General features: G+C 36.0%; 1 protein-coding gene across 1 annotated transcript in view; it reads left to right on the forward strand.

Moving 5' to 3' along the window:
• LOC150075187 (serine hydroxymethyltransferase, mitochondrial-like) overlaps positions 1-21,264 on the forward strand; it is a 140,339-nt gene that overhangs the window by 59,869 nt on the left and 59,206 nt on the right. The window contains exon 5 of the mRNA XM_090389091.1: positions 14,898-14,979. Within this exon, the coding sequence (XP_090245217.1) occupies positions 14,898-14,979 (82 nt within the window). The remainder of the gene's footprint in view (positions 1-14,897; positions 14,980-21,264) is intronic.

Genomic DNA, 21,264 nt, shown 5'->3' on the forward strand with positions numbered 1-21,264 from the left:
ATCATGCTAGCATATATGGGCTATCTTAAGTCTGTTTGGCCTATAAACGTTAAGTTAAACTTTTTAAAATTACTATGAAGCAATCAATACAAAATGATAATGAAAATGTCATTACTAACTGATAATGAAAATATCAATACTAAGTGATTATGAAAAAATCAATACTAAATGATAATGTGCAATGCAATTTTTGAAAATATCAATACTAAATGATAATGTGCTGCAATTTTTGAAAAAACATTCCATCACATGGCCATCAATCCACTACTTCATCGGGGGCTTTGAGCTGATCGATAACCCGTCTGAAGGAATGTCCCATACCTACCCGTTTCTGTTGTCCCCATACCAGTTTTGCCATTTATTATTTCGCTAATATATATATATAAGCGATATTTTAGTTTAAGTAGGCTTTTTATTTAGCTTTAGATACGTATAATTATTTTAGGTTTAATTTAAGAATCGTTTTATAGTTTTTGGTTTGAATTTAAATTTTAAATTTTGTAAGCAACCGTAGCAGCAAACTGGGATAAGTGACACAAAGCCCAACGGGTATGTATCTGAATAAATGAGAAGGTTCTTACTTACTGCAACTTGTCCTGTGGTGGTCGTCAGTCAGACAGGGCTAAGTTCCCACCTTCTTTTTGTTTTATATGTAGTAAAGTTATTACTCACAGACGTGCTAATTGTATATAGTGGTGTGATGTTGAATTAGCTTCAGGGCCCAATATCCTATGTCAATGCGTGTAGGGGGAGGTTTGGAGTCGGGAGAAACCTTCCGAAAAGAAACAATAGTAGAAGTTATGTTTAATATATATGAAATATGTTTATGAAAATGGAAGAAAATTACTATTACAAATGTTTTTACAAATGTTATGCCATTCTTTGGACTGGGCCGGTATAGCTTTTCTATAGCATAAAGACCCGTATATGTCCAAAGGAATGGCTAAAAATACCAATGCAATAAGTTAATTAATGCCCAGATTTGTTACATGGGTTTCTTGCACTCAGACAAGGCTCGTCTTCTGACTGCACTTCGACCCGACTTCAAAAAAAAAAAAACCCTCCAGACAAAATCAAAAAATTTTTGAAATTTTAAAACTGACAAACTTAGTAATGAAAAATACCACCGGAAGCTTACTCCCACAAAACAACATGACAATATCACACATAGTGACACGGGGTAAATATTCACTTAGAAGGAGGCTGTAAATATGTAAATAGCCATTCCTTTGGACATATATGGGTCATTATGCATTAGAAAAGCTATACCGGCCCAGTCCAAGGAATGGCATAACATTTGTAATAGTAATTTTCTTCCATTTTCATAAACATATTTCATATATATTAAACATCACTTCTACCATTGTTTCTTTTCGGAAGATTTCTCCCGACTCCAACCCCCCCCCCCCAGGCATTGACATAGGATATCGGGCCCTGAAGCTAATTCAACATCACACCACTATATACAATTAGCACATCTGCGCAGTAATAACTTTACTACATAAAAAATAAAAAGACCCTTTCTGACCGACGATCACCACAGGACTTGCAGTAAGTAAGAACCTTCTCATTTATTCAGATACATACCCGTTGGGCTTTGTGTCACTTATCCCAGTTTGCTACTATGGTTGCTTACAAAATTTAAAATTTAAATTCAAACCAAAAACTATAAAACGATTCTTAAATTAAACCTAAAATCATTATAAGTATCTAAAGCTAAATAAAAAGCCTACGTAAACTAAAAATATCGCTTATATATATATTAGCGAAATAATAAATGGCAAAACTGGTATGGGGACAACCGAAACGGGTAGGTATGGGACATTCCTTCAGACGGATTATCGATCCGCTCAAAGCCCCCGATGAAGTAGTGGATTGATGGCCATGTGATGGAATGCTTTTTCAAAAATTGCATTGCACATTATCATTTAGTATTGATTTTTCCTAATCACTTAGTATTGATATATTCATTATGAGTTCGTAATGACATTTTCATTATCATTTTGTATTGATTGCTTCATAGTAATTTTAAAAAGTTTAACTTAACGTTTATAGACCAAACAGACTTAAGATAGCCCATATATGCTGGCTTGATTACCTGATCCGTATACACATAATACCTATAGTAAAATACCACTTAATTGAATTAATCGACCAATATTTAATCATGTACGCATCAAAATACCACTTTATTTGAATTTATTGACCTATATATGTATAAACACATATTACTTGATACCCCTTCTAAACGTGCCCTCTGGAACTGGTTAGTGGACCTCAGTTTGGGAAATGCTGTATTATGAAATTTCTTTACCCTTACTTAATTAGCTAAGAGATGTTGGATTTCTTTGTTTTTTTTTTTAATAGTTGTTAAAATAGCCATAATATCTGTTATTGGAAAATGTGCAGTTTCAGCTATTGATATATTCAAATGTCTGTTAATTTTTCTGTACTTTTTTTAGATAACTCCAGCACATTTCCTACTAATAAAAAAAATTATAAAATGTATTTGTAAAATTACATTTTTCTGTTTCCTAAGTTTTCTTTGTCATAAAAACTTTTTACAAATACTATTAAATGCAACCTAAAAGTAGGCGTATTAGTGAATACATAAGGTGGTATTATAATATTTTCATTGTATTTGTTTCTCTTGATAATTATGTGACCTTCAATTAATTAACTCTTTTATTTTTAAAAGAAAACTTTGCCTGTGAATTAATTGAGTTCATCCTACTTGAATGCTTTAATAGTACTATAATCAGCAGCTATATTAGTTCATTAAAGACAGGAAATGAAAACTGTGTTTCTTTTGATAATTACTTGAACTGAATTAACCCTTTTACATGTGGCTGGCATTCATGTTGTGTTATCAACACTTTATGTAGGATGAGTCATATGAATATTATAAGCATTTTCTTGAAAAGTAATGTAGCTAGCTTTTTTTTTTTTTTTTTTTTTGTCGCTTTTTACATGCTATATATAGCTTATTGTCGTAGCATTTCATTGCCAAAGGCAGTGAAATGCTACGACAGTGTTTTAGACAGAGCTTTTAGACAGTGTTTTGTTTGTAATACAACACATTTTTTGGGGAGTAAGCATGTCTCTTTTTCAGTGAGGAGTTGTGTGTTTACTCCTCTGTGAGTGAGTCCTGCTTTGGTTCTTTTCCTTTTTGATTTTTATTCTTTAGATTTTTACATTTATTTTATTTTTTATTCTGTTGCAAGAATATTTACTGATGCTATCGAAGCAGTGTTAGGTGGGTCAGATAACTGCTAGCTTGGAGGGATTCATAGACTAAAAGATTAACAGTAGCCGCGGGCAGAGGCGAAAGTGACTCTTGAACTGCTTCTATTGGAATTAGCAGCAGCCAAGAGAGCAAGTTGCTGAGGATTTCAAGAACTGCTGGGAGTCATCATGGAACAAGTAAATACATGTGCTGTGTTCAGGTAACTAAGAGTAAGAACAGGTGCATGTATACTTACATGTACATCAATGCTATAAGTATAGTAAATAAATTTTATAAATCTGAACTGCTGGTCAAGACATTAAATCAGATATTGCTGGGATATCAGAGACATGGTGTCACACAGATATTAGGAATGCAGAATTGGAATTTGGGGAGTACAATGTGTATAGAAAGGATAGACAGGGAGGGATGGGAGGAGGGGTTATGCTGTTAGTTAAGAAACACAATCTGAGGAAATGCATCCAGTTGACATTGAAGAAAAGTGCAATGTTGAGTCAGTTTGGTGTGACATAAGCACTGGGAGAGGAAAATGAGAGTAGGAGCGTGTTATAGGCGTAATGACTGATGAGTACAATGAACAGTTGTGCAGAGAAATAGTGGGCCAGTAAATCAGAATGTCTTGTAATGGAGGATTTTAACTTTCCAGATATTGACTGGAACATGTGTTTTGGCCACTTGCACCGACACTAGCAAGACTTTTACATGTTCAAGGGGCAACCAGAGGGAGTAATACTCTTGATCTGATTATCAGTAGTGATTATTCGTGCATTAAGAATCTGCAGATAAAGGAACCACTAGGTGGCAGTGATCACAGTGTGCTGAAGTGAGATTTACTCAAAAAGAGGTATCTACCATCATGGGTAAAAGGAAGAGTTTTTGCTTTCGTAAAGGTGACTACGGTGGTCTGAGACAGTATTTAAATGCTATATAGTGGGACCAACTGATGATGTTACCAACAGCAAATTCAAAATGGGAAGCATTCAAAGAATTAGTCTTGGAACCTACTAAGCTTTTCATACCAACTAAAAAATAATGTTCAAGATTTAGACCTAAATGGATGTCAGATGAACTAATGAGACTCGTGGCAGAGAAGAAAAATGCATGGGATGCATATAAATTATCAGGTGACTCATAATTATATGAGTTATAAGCCTATGGTAGATATCAGCTAGTCTGTAATAAAGTCACAAAGGAGGTTAGGCAAGCGAAGGCTGATTACGAGAAACCCTTGGCAAAGGATACGAAGAAAAACAACAAAGACTTCTTTACTTATGTAAACTGTAGAAGGAAGGGGATGAATCAGATTGGTCCACTTGATGTTGATAATCCTGCTCAGATAGCTGACAAACTGAATGAGTATTTTGCATCTACATTAACACATGAGAAATTCTGTATGGAACGGGGGAGGACAGAAGTTTACTAAGCTCTAACAGGGAGCTAAATAATTTTGCAATAATGGAGAGCAAAGTGTAGGAGAATTTATTGAAATTAAACATAAAAAAAGGAACCTGGGGTGGAAGGAATCTATCCAGTTATGTTGAAGGAGGCAGTGAGGGAAGTAAGCAAACCCTTAGCCATAATTATGAGGGCATCCTTAGATTGAGTGGAGGTTCCCATTGATTGGATGTGCAAATGTATCCCCAATTCACAAACGAGGTTCAAAGGGTGACACAAATAATTATAGACCTGTTATTTAACTTCTGTTCCCAGGGAAAATAATGGAGTATCTGGTTAAAGAAGTGTTCCAGGAACATCTAGACAAGACTGCAGTAATAGCTCGGACACAGCATGGATTTGTTAAGAGGAGGTCTTATCTGACCAATTTGATGGGATACTACGATGTGGTCAAAAAAGGAACTTGATGCATAAAATAATTTTATGCATCAAATTCCTTTTGATATTATTTACTTGGGTTTCAGGAAAGCTTTTGATAACGTTACACATGTAAGACTGCTGTACAAATTGGAGTGGTATAGCATTGAGGGCAAGTTGCTATAATGGATGAAGAGATGGTTGAGTGGGAGATGACAAAGAGTGTTAATAAATGGATGCTGCTCTTCGTGGACTAATGTTATTAGTGGAGTACCTCAGGGTTCGGTGCTGGGCCCATTGTTGTTTTGTGTATTTATCAGTGATATTGATCAAGGTATATCAGGCTTAATGTCCAAGTTTGCACATGATACAAAGGTTGGCAGGGTTGTTAATCACAGTATGCTACTGCAACAGGATCCAGAAAAGTTAGGTAGATGAGCTGAGAAGTGTCAACTGAAGTTTAACATTGACAAATGCAAAGTACTGCATATGGGTAGCAATTACCCAAGAGAAATGTACCAACTGTGTGGTACTACACTTGGGGAAGTGGAGAATGAAAACGACCTGGGGGTAATTGTTCAATCAGATATGAAGTTCTCTGAGCAGTGCAGATGGGTTGCCAGAGCAGGTCGTGGAGCCTTGGCAATGATATATAGTAATATTGCTAGCATAGGCAAGGAGGTGATTATCCCCTCTTATAAGGCAATGGTCAGGCCACACCATGAGTACTGCATACAGGTCTGGAGACCTCATTTTAGGAAGGATGTAGAGTTGCTTAAACGAGTACAAAGAGGGGCAACAAGATTGGTGAAAGGAACAAAGGGGTGCTCTTACCAAGAAAAGCTTGAGTTCTGTAATTTGCAGCATCTGGAGACTAGGCACCTGCAAGGTGATCTGATTGAGGAGTACAAGGCCTTGAATGGCTTGAGCAGGCTCAGTGCTGATGAGATTCTTCTGCTTGCTCAGATTATTGAACTTGAGGGGGCATAGATTCAAATTAAGAAAAGAATAGATGTGCAGAAGTTTGCCTTTAGCCAGTGGGTACTTGATTGCTGGAACAGATTTCCATCTATTGTTGTGGAAGTTGATAGCTAAAATAAATTTAAGCTGAACTAGACAGATATTTGGAGTGATGTGATGGGTGAAATGGGAAGGGGTTTTTTTTTTTTTTTTTTTGGCTGATGCTGTTATAAGCTTGCTTTCTTGCATCATATGCTTCAACTAATGCTAATGCGGGCCATGAGGTTCATAAGAGTAAAATAGCACCTTGCCTTACCCATAACCCTTCAACAGAATTATTTTGCTGTATTTAATTTGTGGCTTAAGTGCTTTTTTTTTATATTTAAGGAAAACCCTTTAATATTACAGTAAACCCTCGCTAATCCAGTTTCAGTTAATCCAAATCAAAATATGAAATATTCTGCTCACAGTTGAGCAGTGGCATAGCTATGGAGAGGCAGTCCACCCTGGCGGAACTTTTTTGCGAGCAGCACTTTTCACATTTGACACAATTTTATTTTTTGACGATTCTTTTATTTATGCTAACTTAGTAATTTTTATTACTTAATTAATAATTATTTTTTAACAACTATACTTACAACTAAAATAAATAAAATATAAATATAACAAAACTGTTACATTTCCATATCATACTATAATTCAAATTCTTAAAAATAAAATGCATGGCACAACGATTAGTTTATTGCTTATACCTCGGCAGCTGCGTCTCAGCAGCAGCACCGCATAGTCAGTACACATTTTCGAAAACGTATTTTATTTTTTTTCTAATTTTGCATATAACTAAGGCCATCGACAGGATTTTAGGGTCCCGGTAATAATATTTCTGCGGACCCCTATTATATTAGATCAACAAATATGAATGTCAACTAAATCATGATCGCGATGACATTGATAAGGAAGAGTTCCTCGTTGAGAGAAAAAGACTTCAGAGTTTTATTTCTGTTGCTGCTACGCAAGACGAAACAGAGACGTGGAGGGATGGTCCCCTTGAACTTTTGCAGTTTATTCTAAAATACAGTCTCGAGAACTCAGTTCCAAATATTGTAATACTACTGCAAATTTTCCTCACAATTGCTGTAAGTGTTGCTAGTTGTGAGAGGAGTTTTTCTAAATTAAAATTGATTGAGAATTACCTAAGATCTACAATGAGTACCCTGCGTTTAAGAAATCTTGCCATACTGTCTATAGAACAGCAACTGAGTGATGAAATAGATTTCGACAATGTCATCGATGATTTTGCTAACAGAAAAGAAAGAAAAATAACATTTTAGAATGTTGGAATTAGTTTTACTTCAAAAATAAACATAGTATTTTAATTTATTTCCCTATACATTGTTTTGACTTTTTGTAGTAATTTTGGTATGTATTGATAGGGGCAGTAAACTCAGGGACTACCCCGGGCGGCAAAAGCTCTAGTTACAGTACAGCAGTTGAATACTTTGAAAGACACACGGGATTTGAGAAGGCAAATGAGCAACTCTCACTGTGTGCTGATTATTGTTGTTTGTTTGTTTGTTATTTAGTTTTTAGGAGCATTAGCAACTAAGGCCATATTGCTCCGGGGATATGCGGCGGTTATTCCCTGAACTTTCCACATCCTCTGTATTTGGTGGTCACAGGCTCGAACCCCGGTCTAATCAAGAAGCATGTGCTACGCACTGCTGCTCCTGCCCACCTGGCTACGGAGGCGCCGTGTGCTGTTGACCGCGCAGAGAGAGAGAGAGGGAGAGAGAGAGAGAGAGAGAGAGAGACATTACATTGTTTTGCATGTTGTTCGGTATCGTTGTTGACTCTGAGTCGGACACATGAATATGTACATAAGTACTGGACACGTACATATGTACATAAGTTAACATATTTTCTATAAAATTATGGGTTCTAAAGAATTAAAAAGCAAAATAAAAAGAAAACATGTTACTTTTTTAACTATCATTAACTAGCTCAAAGTGATAGAACAACTTAAATGGTGTTCCTGGAAAAAAAAAAATCTCAAGAATTTGGTATTGGCTAACAGGCTGTGCAAGTAGTAAAAAACAGAAAAAAAGAATGTATAAAGACATTTCCTTTAAAATTCAATGTGGAGAGCGTTGTATCAAATAGACAGACATTAAAAAAGCCAAAAAAAGTGTTGCAGGAAGAAGCTGTATTAAGTGGTATTCACATCAACGATTAAGTGGCACTGACATGCGATGCCAGCAACACCTGATAAATGTATAAAAAGTTAAAAGATAATAACATTTATTCATCTATTGATGGATAAATGTAGTCTTTTTTATAGTTTTTAAATAAAGGCTCCAGTGATATTTTCTTTATTTTCATCAGCACTATCATTAAATTTTCCATTTATTTGTGTTCTAATTTTTTTTGTCTTTTAGGGCTGTCTTGCTTCACTAATCTGGATTACTGTACTTCATGTTTTCAATACTGTTTCATTACTGATGATAAACTTTGAATGCTGATGGGATTCTTCCTCTTGCTCAGATTAAGAACCTGAGGTGGCATAGATTCAAATTGAGGAAAGACAGTTGTAGAATAGATGTGTGGAAATTTGCCTTTAGCCAGCGGGTGGTTGATTGATGGAACAGACTTCCATCTTTTGTTGTGGAAGTTGATAGCCTAAATAAATTTCAGGCTGAGCTGGTCAGGCATTTGGAACGAATGGAGGGGTGAAATGAGAGGGTTTTTTGGCTGATGCTGCATAAGCTTGCTTCTTGCATCTATGCTTCTACTAATGCTAATACTATATGTGCTGTGGAATTGAAAAATTACAAATTTTCAAACTTTATAATAATGCACCTCTTAACATAACAGTTTTAAGGATGAAACACTGATTTACAAAGTTCCAAAACCAGTGAAGGTGAAATACCTACTGGCAGCATTGATGAACTCAGTTTTCAATTAAGGGCTAGTTCTGAAACTTTATAAATGTAGTAGTAGTAGTAGTTGTTGCATGTGATGCAAGAAAGCAAGTGTATGAGCTTATGCAGCATCAGCCAAAAAAAAAAAAAATTTCACACAACCATTCCCTCTAAATGTTTGTCCAGTTCCTCCTTAAATTTATTTAACCTATCAACTTACACAACGACATGTGGAAGTTTGTTCCAGCAATTAACCACCCACTGGCTAAAGGCAAATTTCTGCATATCTGTTCTACACCTGTCTTTCCTTAATTTGAATTTATGCCCCCTTATATTCGTAATCTGAACAAGTGGAAGAATCTCATCAGAATTCAGCGTGCTGAACCCGTTCAAGGCCTTATACACCTCAATCAGATCACCGTGCAGGTGCCTAGTCTCCATCCACTGCAATGTGCAGAACTTAAGCTTCTCTTGGTAAGAGGATCCCTTCATTCCCCTCACCAATCTTGTTGCCCTTCTCTGTACACGTTCAAGCAAATCTACATCCTTCCTAAAATGAGGCCTCCAGACATGCACGCAGTACTCAAGGCATGGCCTGACCATTGCCTTATACAGACACCTCACACAATCACCTCCTTTTCCCTGCTAGCAAAATTCCTATATATCATTGACAAAACCCCATGACCTGCCTGGCAGCCTGTCTGCATTGCTCAGAAAACTTCATATCTGACTGCACAATTACTCCCAGGTCTTTCATTTTCTACCACCTTAAGTGTAGTACCACACAGTTGGTACTTTTCTCTCAGGTTACTTCTACCCATATGCAGTACTTTGCATTTGTCAAGGTTAAACTTCAGTTGCCACTTCTTAGCCCATCTGCCCAAATTATCTAGATCCTATTGGAGTAGCATACTGTTTTTACTGTCATTAACAACCCTGCCAACCTTTGTATCATCTGCAAACTTCGACACTAAGCCTAACATACCTTCATCAATATCATTGATATACAGGGTGTTTCAGTTAAACGTTTCAGAACTTCTAAAAGGGGTAGGGTACCTCCTGACAACTCGAAATCATATAGCAATGTGGGGTCGGAAATGCTTTCCTGAAGCGGTATTGTACACAGAAGTCGTCGTGCAGCACAGATTCGATTTTCGGTCAATGTATGGGCCGGTATTATGGGAGATCACCTCATCGGACCTTACCTGTTACCGTGTCGTCTAACCGGACCTATCTACTTGATCTTTCTGCAGCAAGTATTGCCACAACTTTTGAGAGATGAACAGATTTCTGCATCGACGCAACAGACAATGTGGTTCCAACACGATGGAGCCCCTGCCCATTATAGCGGAGATGTTCGTAACTACCTGGATGTCACATTTGGTCAACAGTGGATCGGACGTGGTGGTCCCGTGCGTTGGCCTGCTCGGTCACCCGACCTATCGTGTCTTGATTTTTATTTCTGGGGTCATATGAAATCGCTAGTTTATGACACCCCTGTTGACAATGCTGAGGAGCTGGTTGCAAGAATCACAGTAGCTGCCGAAGAAATTCGAAATTTGCCTGGAGTATTCCAGAATGTTCGGATGTCCATGCGTCGGAGATGTGAGGCGTGCATTGTAGCCTGTGGAAGAAACTTCGAACACTTACTTTAATCCATGTACCTTTTGCTTCTTTTCATGTATTATTAAAACGATTTCTCACTTACGGTCTCTTTTCTTTATGGTGCTTCTGTGTACAACACCGCTTCAGGAAAGCATTTCCGACCCCACATTGCTATATGATTTCGAGTTGTCAGGATGTACCCTACCCCTCTTAGAAGTTCTGAAACGTTTAACTGAAACACCCTGTATATACAAAACAACAGTGGACCCCAACACTGAACCCTGTGGGACTCCGCTAATAACAGTAGTCCACGAAGAGCAGCACCCATTGATTACCACAGTCTGTCTTCTCCCACTCGACCATCCTTTTATCCATTGTAGCAACTTACTCTTAATAATACCATGTGAAGTTGACTAGGGAGTTAGGAAATTGTGACACAGCAATGGAAATTTCTAACTTGAAGACTATATTCATGAAAAGGAATGCAGTCCAAAACAATTTGGCCCATATAACCATTTGTTATACAATTTGTTTAACACCAATGGCACCTTTTTGTTCTATTTGACACCTTTTTTCATCATAAAAATAATAATAAAAAAAAAAAGGTGCCAAATAAAACCTTCATTTCAAAAGAAGTGAAAGTAGCCCCAAATTTTAATGTGGTTACAGAATGAGTTGTCATTACATCAGGGGACTTTAAATGCAAACTAATGTCAATATACTATGCATCAAATCCCACTGCTTAAATGCTTTTTATTTGATGATTGGTTTAAAAAATTGTTTCTGTATGACATAGAAACTGTAGCACTTAGAGTGCTATTATTATTATTGTTGTTGCTCTTATATTATTTCTCCCTGATTGGGGGATTCCACTCCATGACGGGTACTGCTACCAAGTACACATGGTGGTTGTAATATCTGACGTTACTGTTGGTCGAGGAAATCTCTGACTATCCTACAGGTGTTCGGGATTGCGACTTTCTGGAGTTCCTTGTAGGTGTTCTCTGGGAGACATATTACTGCTAGGCTGCTATGTAGAGTCTTTGGCACCATACCGGTGGTTGACACGTCTGGGTGATCACCTTGCAACCCGCAGTGATGTGTTGGATTGTTTCTGAGGCCAGGTGGCATCGTCAACATGGTACATTCCGGGCTCCTTTGCAATGTATTTTCTATTGTTTCTGTTGTTGATTACTTGGTCTTGGATGGCCAGCATGAATCCTTCAGTTTTGGGAAAGAGTGTCCCTCTTGTGAGCCATGCAATGTTATCGATATGATCTTGATGGAAGTCATTTGTCCCTCTTGTGAGCCATGCAATGTTATCGATATGATCTTGGTGGAGGTCATTGTGTCTGCCATGGAGTGTCTTCTTTGCCCATCTTTCTGACTTTGTTTCTTGTGCCATCTCGGTGGGTGGAGGTATTCTAGCTCGGTGTTAGTCCAATCTGTGACCCCGAAGGTGTATGTTAGTACTGGAGCTGCATAGGTGTTTATGGCTTTAACTGTGTTCCCTCCGTTCAATTTTGCTTTCAGCAGGCTTCTGAGTCTCTGATGATGTTTTTCAGTCAGGCACTTCTTGATTTCCTTGTGCTCTAACTGCTGAGCCTGCATCATCCCTAGGTATTTGTAGGTCTCTCCTTCTGTCATAGCTTCGATCTCTTTACCAGTCAGCAGCTGGTAGTTTCGGCCAACTAATTTTCCCTGGTGCAGTGTGTGGGTCTTTGCATTTGTCTAGGGAAAAGGAGGTGATTATCCCTCTGTATAAGGCAATGGTCAGGTCAGGCCACGCCTTGAGTACTGCATACAGGTCTGGAGGCCTCATTTTAGGAAGGATGTAGATTTACTTGAGCGTGTACAGAGAAGGGCAACAAGATTGGTGAGGGGAATGAAGGGATCCTCTTACCAAGAGAGGCTTAAGTTCTGCAAATTGCAGTGGCTGGAGACTAGGCACCTGTGCGGTGGTCTGATTGAAGTAATAAGGCCTTGAATGGGTTGAATTCTGAATTCAATTCAGTGGAAGGATCCCATCAAAATTCAATGAATTCTGATGGGATCCTTCCACTTGTTCAGATTACGAACCTAAGGGGGCATAAATTCGAATTAAGAAAAGACGGATGTAGAATAGATGTGCGGAAATTTGCCTTTAGCCAGCGGGTGGTTAATTACTGGAACAAACTTCCATCTGTCGTGGAAGTTGATAAGTTAAATAAATTTAAGGAGGAACTGGACGGGCATTTGGAGGGAATGGTGATATATTTTTTTTTTTTTTGGCTGATGCTGCATAAGCTCATAAACATGCTTTCTTGCATCACATGCCACTACTACTACTACTACCAGATTCCATCCTGATGTCCTTGCTGAATTCTTCTGTGATCCGGAGTAGTTGCTGGAGTTGCTTCTCGGTTGCCTCATAGAGCTTGATGTCATCCATGTACATCAGGTTGGTGGGGGTGTACAGGTTCTTTCTTCCTTCTTTGAGATTATATCCATACTTGCTGCCATTAAGCATGGTGGATAGCGGATTGAGTGCTAGACAGAACCACAGTTGGCTCAGAGCATCTCCCTGAAAGATTCCTCTTCTAACGGTGATTGGCCTGGTTGTGATGTTCTCGGCCTTAATGGTGGTACTCCATTTCACCATTGTTGCTCCTAGGAAGTTTGTCCCTATTGGATTGACCTTGTAAATCTTCAGGGTCTCTATTAACCAGCTATGAAGTGCGGATTCGAAGGCCTTGTGGTAATTGATAATGCCTTGTATAGGTTGCGGTGCTCCTTGTAGGCTTGCTCCATAACTGCTGCATGTATGGTTAATTCCTCCTTGCATCCTTTGCTCTTATTATTATTATTATTAGATATCTAGTGTTATAACCTGGCTGATATCCCTAATCGTTTAGGGAGTTCAAAAATTTTTTCACACCATCTTTCAACAAATTTTTTTATTGTTTCTACATAAAAAAAAAAAAAAAAAAAAAAGGGAGAAGAGAAAGCAAATATTCATTGGTGCAACCATTAGAGAAAAAACTGGAATGTTCATTAATTCTGAAACATTATTTTGTGGTTGAATGTATCTGAAAGCATTTATCAATGTTAGATGACAAAATTTTAAAATTCTCAGATGACATTAATAAATGTTTCTTGTTTTCATGTACAGAGGAAAACAAAAAAGAAGTGCAGGAATGATGGGTAACCATGAAGTAATGTAACTGTGAAGAATTTGTTTAGAAGCTAAATATTTCACACCAGCAGTTTAAATCAAACATTACAAAAGGGTATCCAAACAATGTTAGTGGTCGGGCATTAAAATTAAATGGAACTAAAGTTGATTCTGAAAAGACTGTTGCACTTCAATGTTTCATCGTCAGTTAAACAAGATTTGTTTATTTATCAATATAGATGAGAATACAGGCAATTTTGTGTGCTTTGATATGCCAGGAAATATTTAGTGGATGAGAATACTGATGTTTATAATTTAAAAAAAAACAACATGAATGAAAAATTGCAGAGAATAAAGCAATGATTTATTGCTTTATTCTCTGCAATGATTCAGATATTTCCAAAAAAAAAAGAAAGCATATGTTTGGAATGGAGGGAAGACAAGTAAATTAATTAATGGACTAGTGAGCTGAGATGTACATTACAATAAACTTAAGACCACTTCTAAAGAAACATCAGAATTCAATGTATTAAGAGATATTTTACGGCTAGAATTGATGAAGAAATTGGAAAATATAATATACAGTGATTCTGCAGTTATTTCAGGTTGTGTATGCCCAGGAAAATATAGGTATTAGCTATTATAGATAGTCCCTTTAAGGTATGTTTGCAGTAACTATTCTGAATTAAAATTATTATATAGAATAGTGTTGATAATATACATTAAATAATAATTGAAAACATTGTAGGATTGAGCAAATTAAGTGTCTTCATTATGGCAGAAAAGTTGGACACCCATTAGATATAAGTTAAATTTATTGTGTGTTGTACAAAATGAAATTTTTAAAGATCTTGTGTGTTGTATTCATTTGTATTATTAATCAAATATGTCACACATATGCCTAATTGTGTACAAATGGCACAGCATTAATTTGTCTTTAACTTACTTATCTGAATGTTGCATGAAGGTAATATATCTTTTTGTGCTAAAATTTAATAAGAATAGTGTTTAGATCACTTTTGATTCAAAGTCAGCATGATTTGGTATAAAAATTTAACCCATGCACAGTACTAAGTACTATAGTTTCTAATACTTTGTGCTTGGAGGTTTCATAAAAAAGAAAAAAAAAAAATACTGTTTTTATACACTGTATTTAATCATCTGGGGGAAAAAAAGTTATTTCACATCTATTTATTTTCAGTCTCACTCATGGTTATATGAGCGATCAGAAACGTATTTCTGCAACATCTATCTATTTTGAATCCATGGGTTACAAATTAAATGTGAGTAGTGAAAAATCTTTTAAATATAGTTAATTGTTAGTGTTATAGAAGTTCTTGGATTACTCTCTTAATCTGACCTGTTTTTTAATATAACTTAGTTATTATTACCACTGAAATGGACTAGGGTAGTTTTACAAAATGTCTTTATTTGTTTTGGGTATTTCATACATTACAATTAATTATTAATTTTTTGCTAGATTTTTATGTATCATAGTAATTAAAGATTGTCAGTCTGTATGTGCCCTAGAAGCAATAAACAACTTTAAATCATGCAGCTAAGTGTCTATTTCTGCAAACTTTTCAGTCGCACATTCGCTACTGGTACAAGAGATATCATATTATACTTCTTCTTTTTAGGATGCAAAAAATTGACAAAAAAAAACTTCCTCAAAAAACCCATAACTTCTATAAGATTATTTAACAGCAAATTATATGTTTTTATATGGCAGTAACATAAGAATATTTATATATGAGTAAGTCTCAACAGTGTGCTTTGAAGTTCAAAGTAAGAATATCATAGAGTGAGCTATAAGATGCAGCCATGAAGATGATTATGTACCTTTTTATTTTTATTCCAAATAAATAAACTGTAAGATAAAGGTAGAAAAAACTAAAATAATTATAAAAGAACACAGTCCTTTATGTGTAGAGTATTTTCCAATTCAGAAAGCTGAGTTTGAGGAGAAAATTTAACATTCCCAACTTAAATTATATACAGTTGATGGCTAGTATTGCTCTGAAAGCAACATCTCTCATCGTGGTGTATACATCTGGAAACATGAGCTAACTCAATAATAAAATTACTTGACACAAACAGCTGAACATTATTAAAATAAATAAAATTAAATTAAACATAAGTCAAGAAGAACAAACAATATACTAAAAGTGATAAAAATCCACGGAGTAAAATACAGTTAGTTCTACTATAGTGTGTATTTTTGCAATGCGAATTTGCTCCAATACAATTGATATATTAGGGAACAATGCGAATATAATGCGATTTTCGAGTTGGCTCATTCGCAATTTTGTTTGCGAGTAACACCAGGTAAACGCAAAACCCAGCACGTAATCTCAGCATAGTGATCTGATAGAGATGTATAAGGCTTTGAATGGTTTGAGCATGCTCAATGCCAATGGGATTCTTCATCTTTCTCAGAATAATCACCTCAGAGGGCATAAATTCAAATTGAGGAAGGACGGATGTCGGATAGATGTGCGGAAATTTGCCTTTGGCCAGCGGGTGGTTGGTTGGTGGAACCGACTTCCATCACTTGTTGTTGAAGTTGATAGCCTAAACAAATTTAAAGCTCAACTGGACAGGTATTTCGAACGAACGGAGGGGTGAAATGGGAGAGGGTTTTTTTTTTTTTTTTTTTTTTTGGCTGATGCTGAATAAGCTTGCTTTCTTGCATCATATGCCTCTACTAATGCTAATAGCAACCTGTGCAGCAATACATACAAGTTTACAAAACTTACAAATGTCAAATGTGTGAGAGTTATATTTCCCATTTACTGTAGTTGTATTGGTCAAAGACACATTGTTGTCATTCACTGTATTCACAAGATAACACTTGATATTGTAGGCCGACTCGTGTTTTCAGGAGCTCACATTTTTCTGTTCGAACAGAAATTTCGTGAGGCATGATAGCGTGAGCAGAGGAGCACATTTCTAGGGCCACTACCATAAAACAATAAAAACAGTTTGCAGTTCCCGGTTTATTGGGCTTTCAGTTAGTTCAATCTATTATAAACGGGTAGTAAACTTGATCTTATTGCATTTGCAATAATACCGATAGCTGGAATTCTGTGGGTTTTAATGTCATTATGGTGAAATGTGATTTTCCCTTCCATGAAATCTTCAGTCATATAAAAAACTTAAATAAATTTTCAGAATCTTCTTTTCATTCCTATTTTTTAAGCTCCGTAAACTTGTTACTTCATTTCTCACTTGTGCAATTTGTGCGTGTCTTGTTTGTCATAATTGATTGCTTTTTTTTTTTTTTTTTTTAATTCTACAATTAAAAAAAAAAATCAATAAACAGAAATATCAATTAGTATGCATATATTACAGTATTAATTAAGCTATGGACATAAGCATACATAGTCTCTGACCAATGCAGGGTATCTTGCCAAGGTAAAATGCTGTAGTTACTGTAATATTTATTTATTTATTAGAAATGTAAGATGTTTACACTTGTGTTAGCAATTTTATTGGGTTTCTAACTTTTTTTAGTGTTTTACTTAAGACTGATATTTTTTTTAATTTTTTTTTTTTTTCCCTTTCTTTTGAGTGCTCTGCCCCTAGCCCTATTTTTTTTTTTTTTTTCACATAAGCCCTGTTGTTTTTAATGCACAAAATACCATAACACAGAGATTTTTAGGAACATGTGTATTGCGTTATAGCAGAACTGACTAAGCTAAAATCATGTAACGTAGGAGAGAATAAAATGAATTAAAATCAGAAAAATAAACAAGCCTCTCTTGAACATAGGAGGATAAAATTTGTTAACTATCAGTTGACAAAAAAGCATCCCACCTTGAAAGCTTTTTATTTATGTTTATGATTTTAACTTATTTTATCCTCTCTTGTTCTAAGGCAATTTATTTTACTCTGTATTTTTATTGCTTTTTTTTCTTGACTTATTTTTGTATACTTATTTTAATAAAGTTCAGCCTATTGTGTCAAATAATTTTATTATTGATATGGTTCCCGATGCACAAGGCTTTTTTTTTTCTAACACGACCTTGCTTTTAGTAGTAGTAGTAGTGGCATGTGATGCAAGAAAGCAAGTGTATGAGCTTATGCAGCATCAGCCAAAAAAAAAAAAAAAATCACCATTCCCTCCAAATGCCTGTCCAGTTCCTCCTCAAATTTATTTAACCTATCAACTTTCACAACGACAGATGGAAGTTTGTTCCAGCAATTAACCACCTGCTGGCTAAAGGAAAATTTCTGCACATCTATTCTACATCTGTCTTTTCTTAATTCAACATTACAGACTTGTTTCCTATTGATAGGATCCCTCACAACCAGCACATTGGTCATGGTCACTCTTCCTTCGCAGTGTTAAAATGTAGTTGCATCTGTATTTGATTCCTGATGAAGTACAGGCCATTCTAATGTATAGACAGTCTGTCTATGACAAAGATTTTATGGTTTCTTCCCTGAGAAATTTGGGTCTTCCATGTTACAATTGTACAAATTGGAGCAGAATGGTATTAAGGCTAAGTTGCTACAATGGATAAAAGGATGGTTGAGTGGGAGAAGACAAAGGGTGGTAATCAATGGGTGCTGCTCTTCGTGGACTACTGTTATTAGTGGAGTCCCACAGGGTTTGGTGTTGGGTCCACTGTGTTTTGTATATTTATCAGTGATATTGATGAAGGCTTAGTGTCGAAGTTTGCAGATGATACAAAGGTTGGCAGGGTTGTTAATGACAGAAATGGCAGTGTGCTACTGCAACAGGATGTAGATAATTTGGGCAGATGGGCTAAGAAGTGGCAACTGAAGTTTAACCTTGACAAATGCAAAGTACTGCATATGGGTAGAAGTGCACATTGCATTCCCCTTTCCATTTTGAGAAACGTTGCTCTGCTCAATCAGCTTCAACTTCTCGAATATCTGCTATCAATTCCTTAAATGCCAATCTCCAGGTACTTCTCCAGTGGGGCAAAGGAGTAGAAGTAACCCGAGAGAAAAGTACCAACTGTGTGGTACTACACTTAAGGTGGTAGAAAATGAAAAAAACCTGGGAGTAATTGTGCAATCAGATATGAAGTTTTCTGAGCAATGCAGACAGGCTGCCAGAGCAGGTCATGGGGTTTTGTCAATGATATATAGGAATTTTGCTAGCAGGGAAAAGGAGGTGATTGTGTGAGGTGACTGTATAAGGCAACGGTCAGGCCATGCCTTGAGTACTGCGTGCATGTCTGGAGGCCTCATTTTAGGAAGGATGTAGATTTGCTTGAACATGTACAGAGAAGGGCAACAAGATTAGTGAGGGGAATGAAGGGATCCTCTTACCAAGAGAGGCTAGTTCTGCACATTGCAGTGGCTGGAGACTAGGCACCTGCGTTGTGATCTGTAAAATTGAATGGGTTGAGCACGCTGAATTCTGATGGGATTCTTCCACTTGTTCAGATTACGAATATAAGGGGGCATAAATTCAAATTAAGGAAAGACAGATGTGCGGAAATTTGCCTTTAGCCAGTGGGTGGTTAATTGCTGGAACAAACTTCCATCTGTCGTTGTGTAAGTTGATAGGTTGAATAAATTTAAGGAGGAACTGGACAGGCATTTGAAGGGAATGGTGTTATTTTTATTTATTTTTTTTTTTGGCTGATGCTGCATAAGCTCATGACACTTGCTTTCTTGCATCACATGCCACTATGACTACTACTACAACAAAACAAGCAAACCAACCATAGAATATGTGCAGTTGATGAACATGATATACTGATGATTTTATAGCCTTATGTTTTTCCAAGTAACCCAACCAATTCAATCCATTAGAGTTCAATGAATCCAAGTTTTCATATCTATAACCTGTTTAAAGGAACCACTGACAACAGTGATCATGTTAAGACTAGTCCCACAGAATTTAATGTGTGTTTTTTAGAATAAATAATTATTGTGAAAGGAAAAGAGAAGGGGGTTTTTGGTTTTTTGTTTCTGTGATCCCATTGGAAAAAACTTAGATTTATGTCTATTAATTTTAACAGATATAAATGCCAAATGGAAAATGTTCATGGAAGTTACTTTGGAATCTACCATGCTTTTTTATATATATATATAAAAAAAGGATATTGTCTAATGTATAGACCAAGATGCATGTTAAAAGAACTAATGACTTTAGTGACAAATGAAAGATTGCACAAGATAATTATAAATTGTAGTACCCAGATCTCTTCACTAAATATAAATTAGTCTCCAGTAAAGTTACTTGGAAGGGGATAGGCATGCAAAAGAAGATTATAAGTCTGAAGCTAAGAACATAAACAGGAACAAGGAATTCAGTGTTTGTGTAAGCAGTAAAAGTAAAGAAAATCAACCATATTGGTCCACTTGATGTCTGAGGTATCGGTATAAGCTGAATAAGTATTTTGCATCCACAGTAACATGTGAAAGACTAGAAGCAAAATTATTACAGTTAATAGTGAACAAGGCATCAGCAACTGAAGGAATGATATCCAGTTATATGAAAGGTATTAGCAAAAGAGGTCATCTAATAAAGATCCCTAAAAATATTCTAAATAAGTCTTGAAATTTTGTAAAAGATTGGGGTAATTTTTGAAATTTGTAGTGAGTATGAAATCATAATTTAGTCTAAAACCCTCATGCACCAATGAAATGCAGTCGGACCTCTATATAACGAAATTGATCGCTTGCTTGAAAAAATTTGTTAAACAAAAATTTCATTATAAAGAAGTATGACCTTTTCAACAACAAAAAATACTGTAATTCAACATTCAGAAATATAGTAAAAGATGGGAAATAAATCAGAAATAAGTGGCAGTGAATGAATTTTCAAAACAATTCATTTATTAATATGTACATATTAAGAAATGGCTACTTACATGATGTGCATAATATATTAGTACACTTTTAAAAATTATTTTCTTTATTTGGTTACTTTTTGTTGTGCACTGGACTTTACTATACATAGTTCATAAAAATGTTCACATTTGTTTAAACACTCAAATATATTTTCTGGCACATTTTCTTCACACCGAAGGCCTCAATGCAAAGTTTCAAATGCTGCCAACATTTCATGTTTGGAAGGTTTAAATCGCCTTTGTTGCCCTCATTTTCATCCAACTCGTCGATATTGTCACTAGTTCTTTGAATACTTTCCAAATGTTGGAGTCACTTGGATATTCAGCTATTATGACATCATTATCAACTCCTAAAAGTTTGTCAAAAACAAATTTTCCACTGATCAAACCTCTAGATTGTAGTGATTCCCAAGGTTGCTCAATATCTTGCAGTAATTCAACCTTCTCATTGCTGTTAATTGGCGTTCGGGAAACAATTCTTAATCATTGTTTCTGTCACATCTTAACTCTTTACTTTTGCCAACTCTGATATGCACATCCGCAAATCTATAACAGAATCTATAGGTTGATTGGTTTCTATTTGCAGTATAATTTTTTTCAGCATGTGCCTTTGGTAGTGCATTTTCAAATTCTTGATAGTGCCTTGGTTCATTGGCTGCAATTTAGATGAGGTATTCAGAGGGAAGAAAACAAGCTTCACACGTAAGTTTTTTTTTGAAATTACTGAAT

This window comes from Mastigoproctus giganteus, chromosome 14, assembly GCF_048544385.1.
Source record: "Mastigoproctus giganteus isolate SK-2022 chromosome 14, ASM4854438v1, whole genome shotgun sequence".
In the NCBI taxonomy this organism is placed as follows: Eukaryota; Metazoa; Arthropoda; class Arachnida; order Uropygi; family Thelyphonidae; genus Mastigoproctus; species Mastigoproctus giganteus.